General features: G+C 38.7%; 1 protein-coding gene across 3 annotated transcripts in view; it reads right to left on the bottom strand.

Moving 5' to 3' along the window:
• Positions 1-1,287: 1,287 nt before the first annotated feature.
• The window catches only part of mtss1lb (MTSS I-BAR domain containing 2b), a 108,663-nt gene continuing 90,424 nt past the window's right edge, over positions 1,288-19,526 (bottom strand). For 2 of the 3 annotated variants that reach the window (XM_059351492.1, XM_059351500.1), the window contains exons 12-15: positions 18,987-19,142; positions 17,781-17,963; positions 14,175-14,340; positions 1,288-11,797 (exon numbers count right to left, since the gene is read on the bottom strand). In XM_059351492.1, coding sequence (XP_059207475.1) covers positions 10,932-11,797; positions 14,175-14,340; positions 17,781-17,963; positions 18,987-19,142 — 1,371 coding nt within the window. In that variant the 3' untranslated portion in view covers positions 1,288-10,931. The remainder of the gene's footprint in view (positions 11,798-14,174; positions 14,341-17,780; positions 17,964-18,986; positions 19,143-19,526) is intronic. The other variant, XM_059351509.1, reaches the window with a different exon arrangement.

Genomic DNA, 19,526 nt, shown 5'->3' with positions numbered 1-19,526 from the left:
TATATATATATATATATATATATGTATATATATATATAATATATATATATATATATATATATATATATATATATATATATAAATATACACACCTTTATGATATTGTTGTCAAGTAGAGCTAAATTTGACCTAACATTTGTTATATATATATATATATATATATATATATATATATATATATAAATATAAATTAATATAAATTTCGCTCTACTTGACAACAATATCATATATATATATATATATATATATATATATATATATATATATATATATATGATATTGTTGTCAAGTAGAGCTAAATTTAACCTAACATTTGTTATGTATGTTAAACTAAAGTGTAGTGGAGTAGAAGTATAAAGTTACACGAATGGGAATAAATAGGCCTAAATACTGTAAAATTGTACTACAGTACTTGAGAAAATGTGCTTAGTTATATTCCATCAATATTAAGAACGATACTTCAATCAGGTATATTTTTGAGTATGTCTTTATTGTATACAGGCCTTCTGTTTCTAAATGTTTATTTCTTATATTTAAAGTGTACATATGTTTTGTATTTCTTCGATATAATCCAATAATTTGTTTCTTTAATTGACAATTGATAAATAAGTGATTTAGTATTGATAAATAGATATTCAACCTTTCCACCCTTCCAGTTGAAGATGGTATTTTTAAGAATATTATGAAAAGATTGCTAGAATATTATATGTTTTATAATCATGGTCATTTATATTCAAGTTTCTGTATTATCTAAATGTAAATATGGTTTTATTTATAATACAGCATAGGTGAATAAAGTGCGGTGTACTGGAGATGAGTTGTGTGAAATGTGTTTTAATATTGATGGACTGTTTACCTACTTTATCTGTCATTCTAAATCAGCCACAGCAAATTATTATTTAGTAAAACAGCCTGTCTACACATAGTATTGATTTATTTATATATATTTATTTATATTAGCCTTATTTACTGCTCCATTAACAACAGTGTAAACAAGTGTCTTCGTTGTTTACACTGTCTGATTCAAGTTCATATTTTTGCTGATGAAATTACAGCTGTCCTGTTTTCTTCCTCAGAAGCTCGTGTCATGCTGATATTAATTCCTCGGTTCGTTGTCTACAGTTAGCCTCTCTGCACTCATGTGACCTTTAGCAGCGTACAGGCAGCTCACTGACCCGTATTCATTTAGTTCTCTCAGCATACAGCTTCTGCTGAACTGTTGGTGATGGCTCGGGACCTTCACGTCGTTTCTCTCTTGATTAAAAAGAGCCGCTTCACAAAGCTGCGCACAGTTTAAGTACAACTTTTATTAATACTGGAATCATCACAGTGCGTTTTGTTACATTAGCAGTGACTAAAGTTAACAAAAAAGGGTCAATTTTACAAAAAGGAAGACAGAAAAGAAAACCTTATCATCAGCGACAGAGGCAGAACAACCTTGGAAATTAATTCACAATAAATTAAAGAAGAGGAGCAGAAAAGAGGACAGAAAGAAGAGAGAAAGACAAGACCACAGTGCCTGCAGGGCTACGCGGGGGGGAGGGAGGAGGAAAAGATCTGTTTGTACAGAAACATAAAGCAGATGTTGTCACAATGTTATCCTTTGAACAAAATAAACCCCATAGAAATGAGATCAACGCCTCGGTTGGTGAGTTGTGGAGAGATTTCACTGTTGAGTTCATTTGGAGGCTGCAGAGGAGGAGGAAGAGACGGAGAGCGAGCAAGCGAGAGACACTACTGAGAACTGGAGTATTGACAGTAAGACATTCTGTGCAGTGACAGTTACGGTGGCACCAGGAGGCCACTTTGGCCACTTTGGCCACTTTGCTCTGCATGGCTATACGACAGGAAGTTGCAACATGTTTCATCACAAACTCCTGGAGGGCTTCAGAGAACCATCGTGTGCTGTAGCTTCTGAGAATCTACCTTAGTCATGTTTACCTTGAGATGAGTGTGTGTAAGTGTGTGTGTTTCTTCAGTATTAGACAGCAGGAAGGACTGACAGATTGTGTGTGGGAGGTGGGAGGGAAGAACAGTAGGGGTCTCACCAAGTGTCATTGTGCAACACACACATATACATACTGTAAAGTAGACATTGACTATAACCTGGGCAGATGGATAAAGGAGTGGGTTGCACGCACACTCAAACTCACAAAACTTCATCATACATAATTACAACACAATCTGTGCTTCAATGGCCATCACAGGGTAAAGAAAGCTCTTTATCAACCAGTCAGAAAAACACCTTCAGCATGTTCTTTCCAATTATTTTAGGATCCACTTTTAAATCATGTTGGAGACGTTATCTTCGTTTCCAGTGTATGCATAATTGAAGGGAACCAAAGTTACGTAGAGGAGCGTTCCACACCACCAACAGGCTGTTCGCCACAATATTTCCACATAGATTTGTAACTTTGTGTTCATGCTGCGAGCAAATGCTTTCAGTGGAAGTCTGCCAGTTTCCTATAAATCTGAGTAACCAGGGAAACTCAGCTGAGGTGGGGACGGTCAGGAAGTTTACTGGCTGAGAGAATTTGGACATAGTTGAATGTTTATTAACTATTTATGCAAAAGGTTTGCAGCGCAATTTGTATGATGACACATGGAGATCGCTGTTTTCAACATGTGGCAGACACATTTCATCAGCGGACAAAATTTCAATGAATTCCAGTCGTCTTTTGATCCCGTCATACTAACTACAGCCACTAGAGGTTGCCACCTAACAATATGTAAATATTGGTGTATTAAGCTGGACAGTAAGGCCTCTTTTTTTATTACATTCTGAAAATGTTGACTAAATTTTGCCATGTTTAGTTTAAAATACAACTTTACATTATGATCTAATTTTACTACTTTCTCAAAGTAAAATTAAATAATAATAGTCTTCCTCTTACTAATGTTATAGTTGAATAGGCAATAAACCAAACTCATGCTCAGTTTAATACACTCTACAACCTCATTTGGTCTCCAATAACTAATGGACACCTTTAAAAAAGGGCTTAAAACTTTTCTGTTCAGGGAGGCATTTTTAGGTTGTCCCTAGATGTTTTTACTTTGTCTCTGCATAATGTACTTTATTACCCGTGTCTTTTTTTTTTTTTATCTAATGCTGATTTTAATGAGTTTTCTCTTTCTTGTTTCTGTAGCACTTTGAGATTTCTGTATGAAAAGTGCTTTACAAATAAAATGTATTATTATTATTATTATAATGGCAACTAATGTTGGCAAATATTAGAATTTCTTTACTTTATAGTTCTTCCCTTTTTGTGTTAATGTTGCTCAACATTTTAGCATCACGCTGTAACTGTCACAGTGGCAACAAAAGTTGCCAAGTCTGCCGTTGAGTACATTTTTACTTCCGCCAGTTAAGCTCAATTTCACACACGTACCAGTGCTCTTTATTAATTTAGACGAAGACTTTCTTACCAACACTGTGCTTACACATCAGCAGATTACTTGTGATGGTAATGTGGGAGCAAAGTCCCACTGTGGAATTACTGCTCCCACTCGCATCTTAGGTTTCTTTGACAGAAGCTCACCAAGACGCCATCAAAGTGATATAAGCTGCCTGTGAGATGATGCCAAAAAGATGTCTTAAAAAGCATGATCAAAATTAATTAAAATGTAATCCAGCACTGAGATGTAGTGTCAGACATCCAGCTGTTTGCCTTGAAACCAGCTCATGTTGCAGCGTACAGAGGGGAGAAGTTTACCCTGGCTAATGCTTCCAGCCCTTCTTTGAACAACACACCCAGGAGCCATCGGGGTACCACCTGTTAGCCATTAGCGCACACACACACACACACACACAAACACACATGTACATACCCACATACAGACACACACACACGGGTAGATGGAGGGAAAGAGAGCGAAGGGGAGACGGACAGAGAGGGAAACAGAGCTGAGCTCATATTGACTGTGTTGTAAATAAAGACTTCATCAGAATTATGTTTCATTAGCTTTGATGGGCTGCAAGGCACAGAGAGACCGAGAACAGCCGATGGGACTCTCATTATGACAAGCGCTGTTTTCTAACTTGTCGACTACGCGGCATCCCTGGTGGTGCTGTGTCAGTGGATGGAGGTAAGAAAAGAGCAAGATAATAGAGAGGAAAAAGAAGAGAGAGAGGGATAAATATATGTGAGTGTTGTAGATTTTGTACACCTCCAGGCTTTTCACACAATGGTGCTGTTGAGTGTTTCAATCCCACCATAACAAAACACGAATACCAATATAAGTTTTCTAGAAACGTTAGAGGAATTCCTTGACATTACAGCTTTTAAGCTAAGTATCTGCTGGCAGGTATTTCCCAAAATGTCAATCAATTCCTTTAACATTTGTCTGTTTAAACTCATATTACTCACACCTAATAATCAGCAGCACTATAATCTGTCGGATTAACTGTATGCATAGAAACACAGTATTTTCTGAAGTCATTATTTAAACTTTTAATCAAGTGTGCGTACACTATGTAACTGCCTGTAACATGAAAGTAATGTACCGTTTTCCATGTTTGTATCGATGTATTCTCATGAACGGGTTCGTATAGTTTCTTATGAAAATTTTTGCAGTGTGATTTGTGACTGCAACACACTGAATCACTGTCTTAACCATTACAATTTATGTTTTAAACAGGTTGTTAATGCTGTTAAATGGTTAGGATTATGCATCAAAGCCTGTGGTTAGGAAAAAAGACCAGATTTAGGCTTAAAACACTATTATGATCTCCTAGTTAAAAGCCTGGGGTTCATTTGTGCCATCTTGCTTATTTCCTGCCCACCCAATTGGTTGTGTGGCTTTTAAAATGATGTTGCCTCATAAGTGGACAATATTATATAATATTACTTTTCATAAGAATCTCTATGAATCATTCATGAGAACAGCCTGTTTGTATGATTTTCTGCGGAAACTTTTGCATCGTAATTCATATCATATCCTACGAAATGTGACATGTGACGATCGCTGTTTTAATCATTCAAACCGCTGTTTTAAACATGTTGTCTATGCTGTAAAACAGTTGGAACCTGGTCTCACAGGAATCCGTGGAATAGCCACGGAATCACTCAAATTTCCGTGAAACTGACACGGATTTCGCTACAATGCAAGTTAATATTTTTTCCTATTGGTTTGTTCCAAGTCACGTGACTTTTAAGGTCCTGGCGGTCAGAACAAAAAACATGGCGGACAGTTCTCTCATTTTTAGTGAAAAAAATCAGTATTTTGACTTAGTTTCGGCATAAAAATGGATTTTGATCACATTTCTAGCGAGAAATATTTGTTTTATTTTCTAAATATTCCCTCAGTGAATGTATATAATCACTTTGTATGTTGGAATAGCCACGGGATATGACTATTTCACGGATTCCTGTGAGACCATGTTGAACAGTTCAGTTAGTAAGATCAAAAACCTCACTTCTGGTAAATTCCAAAAAATGGGACATGAACACTGATCACCTGGTTTAAAGACTGGGGGTTTAATCCATCAGCTTTCAACATGATGTTGTTTTGTTGCCAGTTCAATTTTTGACGGATACAAACAAACTCCAGTGCATTATTTTTTGCGTAGGAAATCATACGAACAGTTCATAAGGACAGCCTGTGTCTAGCTCACAGAGAGAGCTACTAGCAAAAGATTAAAATGCAGTAATGTCACTGAAAGTCCAGATGGGATATCTATCAACCTGTTTAACTGAATAAACACATAAAATCAATGTTAAAATGTTCCTTTTTACAGTGTGAGTCCTGTTTGGACAAACTGTACAGTAGTTAGGACAGTGTCGTTTTCTCAGCGGAGGAAGAATTGTTTTGTGTGTAAATCCTATGACGCTCATGTGTGTGTAGTTTTGTGTGTACGCACGCATGCCTGCACGCATGTAAATCGCATGTGTCTATGTATGTTCCTACAGAAGGTTTTCATTGTAGCCTCTGCTTTGCCCACATGCCAGTAGGCCTACTTCTACCCACATACACATACACTCATAAAAATGGGCATATTGACACATCTGTAGCAGAGTACTGTAGTTATTTCAGCTTGTTCAGACAGTTAGTTCAGTACACAGTTAATTCAGCATGTTAAAAAAAGACATTATTGTTTAGTTAGATTACTTTTTGTGCTGTTAATTGGGTATTTTAAAGGAAAATAGCAGTGTTTTTCTCTTTTTCTCATCTCACACTCATACTGTAGCCAGTGTGTGCAGTTTGATCTGACTCTCTTCATCTCATTCGATGTGAAAACACCTTTCTTGTCCTGAGTTGATGTCCAACATTTGGAATTAAGCAGCAAGACTCTCCTGCAGGGCACGATAAGCCCTTTAATCAACCAATAACTAAATAACTGGCAGTGAATTCAGTTGTTGCACTAGAATTAATGAACCTACAGCACATACACATCCAGACTAAGGGAAGTGGCTCTAGCAGTGTCCTCGGTCATAGTAAAGGGTCTCTAAACTCCAAATCATACCATCAGAGCCATACAATGTAGAATAGCTTTTTAAATAAGGAGCACATATCCAAGAGTGGACAAAACAGTGGTATTTTCCTTTAACATACCCACACTGGAACATCATTGTGAATGTACGTACATGCACACTATCTCTGTATTGCTTTCCTACTGTTTAAACTTCATTCAGTTGTACAAGAACAAAGTTCAGACATTGCAATGGTCCAAGCAAGTCAAACACATACAGTTCGATGTCCCCCTTCACCTTGCAGTACATTCAGCATATGCACGTAAATTCATGTACAGTGTGACCTCGACAGGCGGTCTTACACAAGCTCTTCAGATGAACATTTTCTCACCCCAAAAATGTGTTTTTCGAGGGGGGGGATTGGAGTCCAAGCCCGCTGCTCTCCCCTTCCGCCCTCTCACCCAATCAGATTGATACAACACACAGCATCCACATGTGACAACACACATACAGTAGTTCCTCCCCAGACAAAAAAAACAAAAAAACATCCCAGAGGCTCACAATGTTAAAAAACATTCTCCTCATTATCTCTTTAAATTAAATCGTCATCATTTTCTCTTCAAATGGCCACAAATATGTTTAAAACAGTGCTCAGAAAGAAGTCAACACAAAGGGCTTGTAAGAGTGCCGATGCCGCCGGCTATGTTCAGGTCACTGCTAGAAGAGCGCACAGACATGTTAATGAAGAGTTCAACAGCCAAACAGGGACACACTCACTCTCAGCCCACACATCCTACATCCATATGTTACACAGCTTAGTATTTTGTGTTACAACTGGAGTTTTTTCTTCTTTTTTTACATTAATTAAAGTAAGACTAAATATTCAAACAATACTGCAGAATGAAAAAAAAAGAAAGAAACGAAATATTCCATTTAATATTTTCTAACAAACCTTTATACCAAATCTGTGCGCCTGATTTTCATTAACTAATACAGCACATACAGTACATATTGTATGAACAGGCAGTGAAATGCTCATTCTACACGTTTCTTCCTCTGTCTGTCTGCTCCACACGTCTAATTTAAGAGCTCCTGCTTCCTTGTCATCAGCAAGCACTTCAAACAGGCTTCACCTTTACTCACTTCTTAATGTCCATAAATAATTCCTTCATACAGCCGTGTCCTGAGCTGAACTGGGTTATTCGCACTGAACTGAGCTGAACCATAATGTAGTGGCGTGTTGTTCACAAAACTGTTTTTTCATGAGCAACATTGACTTTCTGTGACTGAATACATGCTGGTTTAACTGCTCATCAGTAACCAGTGTTGGGCAAGTTACTTTAAAAATGCGATCAGTTATTAATTACACATTGCTCAACAGCAATAGTAGTTAGTTACATTACTCATTACTCTCAGAGGAGTCCTATCCTCAACTGAAAGTTTGGGCAAAGACAAAGCTACTAATTGCTAATTGGCAGCTAACGACTGCCCAACACTGTGAAACCAACTCTGCATGTTTTTTTCCCATATTTTCATCATTTGTTGCTTCCCACATTGTTGCAACAACAATCCTCTTTACTGTGTTTTTTGCCTGCTATCCTTTTAAAAGAAACCTCAGATATCTTTAGTTCACTTTGTAAAGGAGCCAGTTGTATCGGAGCCAGTTAAAATACTATTGTCCAGCTATGTTCAAGGTTTAAAGACACAATGAGTAGGATTTACCAGTAAAAAAGCCCATGTATCGACTCATACAATTAGAAACCCTCTCCATCATCCCCTATGACCCACTCCAAGTGTGTGGTGGTATTTGTATCTGCAGAGACCTGCCCTCTGTCTGTATTTTCTCTTTCATTATATTTTGCTGTGCTGTCTGACTCAGAAGCTCAGGAACCTTCAATAAATTCTCCTGTCTGGATACAGATACTATTAGCTAGCTCCACTAAATATCACTAGACTAATTAGATGTCATTGAGCCGGGCATGAGGGGCCAACTTTGAATGTCGTGTTTACAAATTGCAACGGACAAACTCTACTCATTCTGCCTTGAACTCTGCTTTTACATAATGCAAAAACATACAGTATTTCTAGGTAGGAATATTTTTGCAGATAAGCTGGTGCACATGAGTGGAGACTACTTTGAATGTTGTGGGATTGTATTTCCAACGTACAAAATACTGAATATGACTATGTTGAAATATTCACAGGACATTTATGCCAAGCAAATGCATGTCCAATAAACATAAATCACATGTGCAAATATATTTCAAGTCCATTGTTGATATATGTTTACATCAAACATATTTCCTCACACACAGTATATTAAGTAATATCTGTGTATCGGCAAGAATTAAGCTATGATACATATCAGCATAAAGTGATCACAATTCAATGCATTGCGATATACTGTGATATTGTAAACATTGCCATTTTTTAAATCAAATTTTTTGGAAAACTGTCATAAAATCATAAAATCTAGATTTAAAAAAACTTTAACTTTTTTATGCAACTTGTATTTATCCCAGTTATGTAACAGCCAACATAATCGCATTACTCAATATGTTTGATATGAACATTTGCATGTAATCTATCAAAAAAATGTTTAGTCTTTTAGAGAACTGATGCTGTATAACAAAATATAATTATTGTAATATTCTGTCCATGGTTTCAGATGTGTTCCTCAACTTCAATACCATTGAGTTTGTGACATTCACATTATTTAAGTACATTAATGTATCCTTCTTTCAAATGTGCTGACAGTTCTTAGGGGACTATTATTACTGTGCTAATTACTATTAGCATGGCTAATGAGAAAATATGTTTGTTTGTTTGTTGCTTGGATCAACCAACTCTTAAAAGCCTGTGTCCAAAAGTAGCCTGACCTACCTGTGCAGTGTATTTTTTGCATTATGTGTTCAGATATCAGTGCAACCACATGATAAAAAGCTTCAGTACTATTCACAATCCACAGCAGACGATGGCTTGTCGAACCCTGAAGAGCCCTGACGTCCAATATATAAATATTTTGCTCTACTTTCTTATTCCATCTGTCATTTGACCAATCACTCCAATTCCACCAGTCATTATCACTTCCTCTTTGTCCCTCTATGTATTCTTCTTCTAATTAAATAATTTCCTAAAGACACAGTCTCATTGGCAACCATCTCTCTCACTTTCACTCTCCCTATCATACAGTATGACTACAGCAACACCTAGTGGCTGCTGAACATACTCTACCACCTATCAAAGTGCTTTACAGTTTGTTTGTTTTTCCAACATTATTCTAATCCATTTCCTCCACCAGAAAGAGACAGGGACAGGGAGAGAGACACGCCAAAACCGTCTAGGCATGAATTCACAGTCGATGTGTAATTTAGCATTCCTGATGATTGCCTGAATGTGACAAAGGAGAACCTACAATCCTCCATCTTCTTGGAAACAAGAAAATAAAACACATTTATTGCTCCATTTCTGATTTAACATTTTCTCTCTGGTTCTAGAAAATATATATGAATATATCTATACGCCTGGATTACTTCTCGTAACTTCTCGTACAGTTGTAACAAGGTAAATGACGTCACGATATAAACAAGAAAATACACGTACAACACACAGGAGAAAAGCCCTGCCCTCATTGGGTAACCAGCTGTCCTGCAGCAGAGCTCTACCCACCCCCCTCACACACACACACACACACACACACACAATCAATCGCATGTGCACACACACGTTTCACATTCGCCCACATGCATACACATGAATGCACACACACACACACACACACACACATAGAGAGAGGGGAAGGGGGCACTAGCACGGTTCAATGCCAACAGTATTTTTTTTAAAGAATCTTTTACATTAGGATGAACCAGAGGAGCCCTCTGGCTTGTTAGCTCCCCGTGCTAATACCAAAGCTTCAGTTCAGTGGGCTAATAAGTACAGTGTGTTGCTGCTGAGACAGCCTGGGTTCAAATCCAGCTGGTCACATGGCACTCTGACCCCCCTCTCTCTCGCCCCCACAGGGCCCTCCTTCAGTCATCAGTCTTTCATCTGGGATTAGACAGTCGGGTTAGTTGGAGAAGAGAATGGGGAAGGGTGTAAGTTGACAAACAGAACCCAGTCTTTCTCTCCATCTTTGCCGTTTTTTTTAATCTTATCTGTTTTTCCTGCGAGTCTTTTCATCCCTGGGTGAAGGTGTAGAGAAGACAAACATGCGTCCAACACACACTAGTTATAGTGGCCTGCTAGGAGCCTGTCAATATTCAGTATTTCACTTTTTAATCATCGGCATGAGTTAACATTATTAATGTAATTGTTATCATTATATTATATTATATATCATTTACTCTAATGGTGTCTTTAAACTTATTTTTTGTGTATGTTTTTGTTTTCATTCATCTTCTGTTATATTATAGCTTTCCCTACATAGTTATTGTGTATGTACTAGGCGGTTGGGTTGCACCACACCAACACCTGACTCCCTATTGGCCGACAAGTATCATCCTCTTCCTGCTTCTCCTCCAATCACAAGATGCGCGGCGCTGAGCGGTCATTGGAGACGGTCTTGCGGAGGCGGACTCCTCTCCTAATGGTGGTCAGCATGTCACCGGACCCCTCCGCCCCCTCGGTCCCTAACTGTGTGTCGGAGGGGCCAGTTGGCGGCAGGGCCGGATCATCGGGGAGCGTGGGGAAAGGAAACTGCCCTTCTCCGAGGGCGTGTGCACTGGCTACTAACTCGCCGATCTTCTCCACTAAGCTGTGCCGATTGGCCGCGATCATCTGATCCTCCTCGGACCCCCCTGAGCCCGTTCCCATGGCGAGGCCGTGCTGCTGGGCGTAGACCTCTAACGCCGCCCCTGATCCCCAGGCGGTGTTCGGCAGGCTGAGGCGCTTGGGCGACGCCTTCACATAATCAAGCGCTCCCTGTGCATCGTCAACTCCAGTGAAGAAGACGCACTCCTCACTGCCCACACGCACCGGCACGCCACCTGAGTGCCCTCCGCCAGCCGCACCAGGTGAATGTGAGTCTCCGGGGACAGTGGGCGTCTTCACAGGCACAATGGGTGGTCGGATGGGGATCGGCCCGGCGTTGGAGAGTGTACGCCTCACGCCTGGTTTGGTAGATGGGGTTCGGCGGATGGTGGCAGTTCCTGGAGTACCTGATCCGCCTCCACCAGCTCCGCCAGGTTGTCCTGGCATCACGTGACCCCCGGGACCAAGGACCCCACTGGGTAGGCCGGCGGTGCTGGCTGGCCTCTTGGTCTGGATCATGCGGCGGTAGTTCTGTGCGATGTTAGAGTGGCGAGGAATGGTGGAGGACTTATCGAACTCTGTCTGTCCATCTGGACCTTCAGCATCACCGTTCACTGAGTAGCAGTCATAATCTGAACCTGATAAGGGACAAACGGAGAGAGAGAAGAGAAATGCCATCACAAAGGAAAGATAGGAAAAAAAATGTACTGTGTTCACATTATTGGATCATTGGGTGGGGTATTTAGATAAAGCAGGCCCGGAACTGACAGCTAGCATTAAGATGCAGGAACAGATTTAATATTATTCAATTTCATCTTTATATTTTCATCTCCCAGCTGCTGTCAAGGAAACTGTCAGAACTGTCATATACTGTGCCAGCTGCTTGGATGATTAAATGGATGATTCCCTTTTTAGATTTTAGGAGGTTAAGACAGGAGTTTTGGAGAAAGTGATGAAGTCAAAATTCCGCTAAGCTCGTAAATATGGATATTTCACTTCAAAAAAATTAATAATACCATCAATCGACAGAGTGGCTGTCCTGAGATTTTACAAAATAGAAAATGATTATTTTGCCCGGGAGAAGTGTAATAATTGCTGCAGTAGTAGGATAAATATTGTATTCACTAGTGATGGCCAAATGAAGCTTCATGAAGCTCAATGACCCATTTTGTTTAATTCCTGAGCAAACTAGATGGTTTTCTCTGCTCAAACTAAAGGTTGAAGGCAAACTGAATTGGCATCCTTTGAGCCTGTTTCTTTAAACCAAGAGCACCATATTGTGGGCTCAACAAAAACAGCTGATGGTTTATGAAGCTTCATATGGAGATCACGAGTATTCACATGTTCCACTAGAAGCTAATTGGTGCTGCCATGACAAAAGAAAACTCCCGCTTGTTGGTCTTCTGTTTCCAGTTACCTTGCAACTCTATGACTGAGAGCAACAAACCAGCTCTGAAGTCTTTGTGGGACAGATCAACAGGTGTTCGGGAGTGATTGAGTCTCTACCCGACACTTCACATTGTATGTGTTAGAGCCATTTATATGTATTGGGGTAATTTCCCGATTGTCACAGTTGGTGGCGTATTGGACAACAGCATGTGTGAATACATAAGTAGAGGAAGAGGTAATTACTCCTCAGGTGTGTTGCACAGTTTTTGATCGTCGTTTAACTGCCGGCTAACCTTTAAGCCCTTTTGTTTGTTTTATGCCAGTTACTGATGTAAATGTGTGTATAGCAAAGCTGTAGTGATACATGTAAATAAATACGTCTTAAGCACAAGATCGCAGATGTTTGAATGACTACGAGCCGCCGCATAACGATGCATCAATTACGTATCCCGGTACCAGCCCCTCATTGTGGCTTAGGTTTTGTTAATGTCGAAATCAAGTCACTACAGTATAGTTATTCTGCCTTGTAGCCAAGTCTTTAGGCTCAAGGTTCTTTGATGTCCCTGCATTCCACGAACTCTGAATAGTAACTTCATTTCTTCACTGACTCCTGACATTACTATAAAGCAGCGGTTCCCAAACGTTTTTAGCCGTGCACCCCCTTCTATGTCCCAACGCACCCCCAATCCCCCACACCTTCAAAAAAACAAAATGCAATAAGTATCGCAACAATGCAGTCTCGCATTTGAATTAACCTGAACACAGTTTCAATATAATGCAACAAAGTTATGCGCAAGCTTCCACTTTTAAGAGCAAAGAGGATGATGACAGGCTCAGGATCAGAGGCAGAAAGCACATAAGTTGGGAAAATGTTATAATATTTTGAGCTGCGTTGAACAAAAATTGCAGCAAGTTTAAATGAGCGTAGCGCTAACAATACCCCGTCATCATAACACAGGCTGGAAAAATGGAAGAAGATAACTTCTTCTACGCTTCATTGCTTCATTTTATTTATTAATTAATATTACAGTTTTTGATTTTACATTTTACAAAGGAAATGTTTATTTACACTTATAAAACACTGTTTTATTGGGAAAAAATGTAATTGTGTAATTATCAGACCGCCATTACATTTTTCATCTCACACACCCCCAGGGGTCCACGCACCACACTTTGGGAATCCCTGCTATAAAGGATTAACATAACCCTATATTATATTCCACAATAAAAGCACACTTATTAGTTTATTTGTAATAAAGGAGACATTTGGGTTTATACCTTCCAATAAATGGCTGCGGCCTGGTCATGTGACCTCCCGAACCCAGCAACGCACTAGCAGCTGGCTGTTTCCATGACAACACTCTCCACCAGCATTATATTATCCATAAGACTTTGCCTTCAACACCGCCAGGTAATTAGCGAAGGTGATGTAATCAACATTGGGGTTTATGTCATCTACCTGCTAAAACACTGTAGCGTGTAGCCCCTTCAGATTTTTGCCACTTCTATGAAAAAGCTACATTTTGAAGTGTTAACACATCCTGAAGAGAAATAACAGCTTCGGCTATGAATCATGGGTACATTTATGGAGTCAGGAAAAAGGTCGATAGAGGATCAAAGTTTCACCTTGTGAAGGAATTGTGTCCTCAGAGCAGGATGGGGTTGTGGTTTCTGTGCTGTAGCCACTGGAGTACTGCAGAGAGTCTCTGCTGCTTTTCTGCTGCTCCATGCTCAGTCCTCTGGTCAGCACCATGGCCAGGTCACTGGCTGCTGGAGAAACCTCCTCTCCATGCTGAGGACACACAGAGAGAGAGAGTCAATGCTGGAATGATTCTTACTCAACTTAGTGTAAACTTTGCTAGTCACACGTGGGATATTTAAGAATTGTTATGAGCTTCAATGAGCTCAGACATCAGTACAGGAATGAGTTCCTAAACCCGGAAGCAAGTTAGCATTTTATCGCAATGGGGTCTCACCTCTCAAACTCAATGAGAATTTTGAAAGGGTCTGTGGGTCGGTGATTGCTTACAAGTGGCTAAATAAGGCTACAGTGGTTGTCGGGGACATTAAATGTCTTCACACCAGCAACTCTGTCACTAGTCCACCTCACAGCCTCTATTCATGCTCTTGCAAACTCGTGTAGATTGTAAATTATGTGAATAAACAATTTATTAGGCTACAGATTCACTAGCTTGTCAAAATCACTGGTTAGCTTTTTGGAGACCGCCTGAAGCAAAACGGTGTGAGGTAGAAGTCATGCGACCGACCGTGGTGTAGTTCCCTGTAGCATAACGCTAGCTAGCTAAATAATAAAAGTGGTGTTCATTTGTGAAGAGAATCCGACTGAACAACATACGAAAGCATCATAAATGTGTGTTTGCCACAGAGGTAATTTTCTGCCATAATCCAAAATCTAGTGCAAAAATCCCATAGACAAATTCTCAATGGACCCCACGGCGATGCTATTTCTTTGTTGTGAAATGTGGAAAGCTGTGAAATTCGGTCATTAGCGAAAGCTAGCGGCTAACTGATGCTAGCGGAGCTGCTTGTTACAGCTACAAGAGTAGCCATTAGCGTATCAATGCTAACTCAAAATTTTAGTCACAACATTAGCTGACATTTCATAGCGGCATTACAAACGCGCCAATTCAGCACACTTCAGAAGTTAGCAGAAGTAAGGATTAAAAGTTATTATAACTTATAATGTAAAATTATAAGTTAGTACAACTTACAGTTGAGTTGACAAAAATCTGAATTCAGAGTTGAGCAAACTCAAAAACAAAACTTAAAATATTTAGTTTAATTGTCCAACATAAAATTGTATCGAAGTTTGTTGCCTTGAAATTTTGAGTTCACCCAACTTTTCTTTTTTTGCAGTGTGAAACATTAGTCGTTTTTATTGACCCCCTAGATTGTGCGTTTGGTTTTAAGATAACATAAAACACAGAGTGCCATCTAGTGGGCTCCGAAAATAAAGAAAATTGTTCATGAAGCTTCATTTGGCCCTCACTTTAACATTCTTCTTCTGCTGGTGCTTGCTTATGACTGTCTTTATATTAATAACATTTTTAACCAAAACTGAATTTCTTAAAATGTGGCTTCTATCAAACACAGTTTGTTCAGACGATGCTACTGTCTACTTTCTTATCTTCAATTCAAAACAAAGTAGTGAAATAGCAAAAGATTTTCAGCCATAAAATTGTGCTTGTCTATTATCCTTTACTCTAATATTTCCTTTCCATCCAACATGAACTCTATTATTTTGTTAACATGCAATCATCCAGAGGTACCTTATACATCCATTACTGTACATGCAAGCACATATTAGACATCCATAGAGCTGCTCTTTAAATGATTAGATTTTGTGAGTTACTTTACTGTATATTGTATCTAACTGACCTTGGTCTGTGTATGAGTGCTTCTAATGTTTAAACACATTGCTGTATGAGCTGCCTCCAGGTTGTCTCTGGTGGTTAGTATAATTAATTAGTGTTTAATAATTCCTTAATTAAACCCACTCTTAGTGGTCTAATATGTGCTTGCATGTATGGCTTCATGGTAAAACAGGCGTGAGAAATTAGACTACTAATTGATTTGGGTTCATTTTGTGGGTCAAACCCTGAAGAAGGCAAGTGAACTGATACTTGTTGGTGTATTATTTTAATGTACTTAACCACTTTAACCACTGATGGCCAATTATTTTAAAGGAGAAACCATATTTTAATATTATTATGTTATTGTACAAATACTTTTAAGCACTTCTTTTTCCCTCAGAGAGCACCAGTGAGTGCAGGGGACACCAGAAACACACATTTGTATTTTTTGTATTAACAGATCAGACTGAGTAAGTCGTCTAAGTTTCTAGGTAAGATTTACTGTTTCAACAATGACTCACACCGGATTACAGGCCACATATTTATGCACTGCTGTACACACACTGTAAAAAAAAATAACAATATCTACTCAATAAAATTAAGGCAACAGATTGCATGCAATTTTATTAATTAAATCTAACTACTTTACAAGTTGAGTTAATAAAAACTTAACAGGAAGTGCCTGTCAATTAAAAACGGACTAATTTTATTGTGTTGGATTCATTCAAAATTCTCTTGATTTAGAATTACAGACACATAAAGATTATATTAATGTGATCAAAATAAGTAGATTCAATCTCAAACATTTTTATATTAAAGTTGCTTAAACAACTGCCTCAAAATCAAGGACACATTTATATTTAATACATTTTATCAAATATATTAAGTAAAATGAAATGACTACAGAATAATTTATTACAGTGGCATGCATCAAAACAAAACAGTGAAACACTGCATACTTCTCTAAGACATGCCAGGAATTGTGTCTCATATATCCTCAATGTTGTACTGAAAATAGTGTGACTCAAGCTGTATTCGAGCTTATATGAAAAGTTTTAGATTAATAAATAAATAAATTGATAAATTTTAGATTCACTCGCACTATAAATGTATCCACTGTACCTCAAAATCAAGGACACATTTATATTTAATAAATGTGATAATAATAATAATAATAATAATAATAATACATTTTATTTGTAAAGCACTTTTCATTGTTAAAAGCAATCCCAAGGTGCTACAGAGTACAACAAGATTAAACACAGGTTAAAAGGCCAAAGCACAACGATACATTTAATGGTAACACTTTACAATAACCAACTAAGTGATGTTTATAGATGGTTTATAGACAATTATTAACCATTTACAAAGTGCTACACATATTTAATCTTTAAATGTTTTCAGCAAAATCATTAACATACTTAATATGGTGTTAAAAATGTTATAATGAGTGCAACTAAAAATATTAATAAACTATTAATTATAATTTATTAGTTTGTTAATGGTAAAGTTACTATAAACTTATAATATACCTTCTATTTGCCATTCCTAAATTATTTAGTTAGTCAGACATTAATACAAGTATGTATTTACCATTCTAAATGGCCTATATACGGTTTATAAATGATGATTAAACATTAATAAACTATCTGTTTACCATTTATAAATGATGGTTATTGTAAAGTGTTACCCATTTAATAAAAGGCTTTTCTAAAAAGAAAGAATATTTAAAGTAATTTAAGTAAAATGAAATGACTACAGAATAATTGATTACAGTGCACACACACTCACTCCTTCCACACACCCTGGTTTGTCTTACAGTAATCTCTTTTATCTTTGGCCTGCTTGTCACCGTTACCTTGGCAGCGATGGTTGCTGGGGTCATCCTGTGTCTCTGGGCGTCGTCAGGGTGTGATGGCCCAGCGTATCCATGGGAACCAGGAGACATCTCGTTCTCCCTCAGTCTGTCCAGAGGCTCCTTTCTCCTCTGAACTGGTGCTGCAGCTACCGGCTGCTCATACTGACCTGCTTTGGACCAATCCTGAAGAGGTGAGTCAAATTAATAAACAGGAAGTAGCGGGGAGGATTAGCACACAGGAAAGACTTGTCCACTATCCAGCAGTTTGAAGCCCTTCATCTGAGTGCAGAGAGAGGGGGGGCCTTTACGGGTGGATTTGTGCGTGGGTGCTTGGAGGAGTGTATGTGCGTGGAAGCATGTGGTCAGGGGCTTTTTTTGAGCGTTTTAATGTGTTCATGTTAATGAGTTTGATTCGTCAGCTCTCCAAATCCTGCTTAGTTTTGGCCAATCTCCAGTCGGTGGATTACAAAACCAGTGAGTTAGCCAGGGGAGGCCAAACAAACAAAAAAGAAATGCATGCACACAGAGCAAGTGGAGATGAAAACTTTAAGGAAGCAAAGCAATGTGGTAATGAATGAGTACACCAGGTGATAATTAAAAGAAAATAAATTCCATGCATTAACTGAAATGTATTAAACAGAACAACATGATCTCACAGAAATCCGTGAAATAGCCACGGATTTCGCTTAACTCAAAATCCGTGGAATAGCCACGGATTCGCTCAAATTTCCGTGAAACTGACACGGATTTCGCTACAATGCAAGTTAATGACAGTCATATCCCGTGGCTATTCCAACATACAAAGTGATTATGTACATTCACTGAGTGAATATTTAGAAAATAAAACATATATTTCTCGCTAGAAATGTGATCAAAATCCATTTTTATGCAGAAACTAAGTCAAAATATTGATTTTTCACAAAAAATGAGAGAAATGTCCGCCATGTTTTTTGTTCTGACCGCCGGGACCTTGAAAGTCACGTGACTTGGAACAAACAAATAGCCACAGGATATGACTGTCATTAACTTGCATTGTAGCGAAATCTGTGTCAGTTTCACGGAAATTTGAGCGATTCTGTGGCTATTCCACGGATTTTGAGTTAAGCGAAATCTGTGGCTATTTCACGGATTTCTGTGAGACCAGGTTGAAACAGAAACAGAAGAAAAAATGGTAACTGAAGAAATGGCAGCAAATGGAGAACAAACCTTCCAGATAGGAACCTTTGATGTGGGAGAGGAGGAGCTGGATCCAGAGGGGCAGTTATAGGGTGGGGACGCAGGAACAGGAAGAATGACAGAGAGAGGTCTGGTGGAGCCAGAGTGAGAGAGAGCAGGGCGGAAGGTAGCGAAGGACGTGCCAAACTGCGGGATGAGAGACATAGTCGCGTCATCAGAGGAAGACGAGGACAGAGACAGAGAGAAACAGAGAGGCAGCCAGCTGTGGTGGAGGAACACTGGGCCAAACACATGAGAATAAAAGCAACACATGTATACACACACGTGTTGTACACAGACACATCAGTGTGAAACAGCAGAGTTGGAAAACATAAGCAGTAGATTCAGAATAGAAAAGGGCAATAATAAAACACTATTAGTGGATTCTCATGCATCAAAATAACTACAAGAACTTAGTCAGTGATTCCTAGAAAGCCTACAGTTCACATCTACTTTATTTGTTTCTATGTTAGCAAGGCCACAGGATGTGTTAAAGCAGCATGCATTTAAACATCAGATGACTCTGATTTG

Source organism: Centropristis striata, chromosome 2 (assembly GCF_030273125.1).
Source record: "Centropristis striata isolate RG_2023a ecotype Rhode Island chromosome 2, C.striata_1.0, whole genome shotgun sequence".
Classification (NCBI taxonomy): Eukaryota; Metazoa; Chordata; class Actinopteri; order Perciformes; family Serranidae; genus Centropristis; species Centropristis striata.
This window is presented reverse-complemented; position numbering and strand designations above follow the sequence as displayed.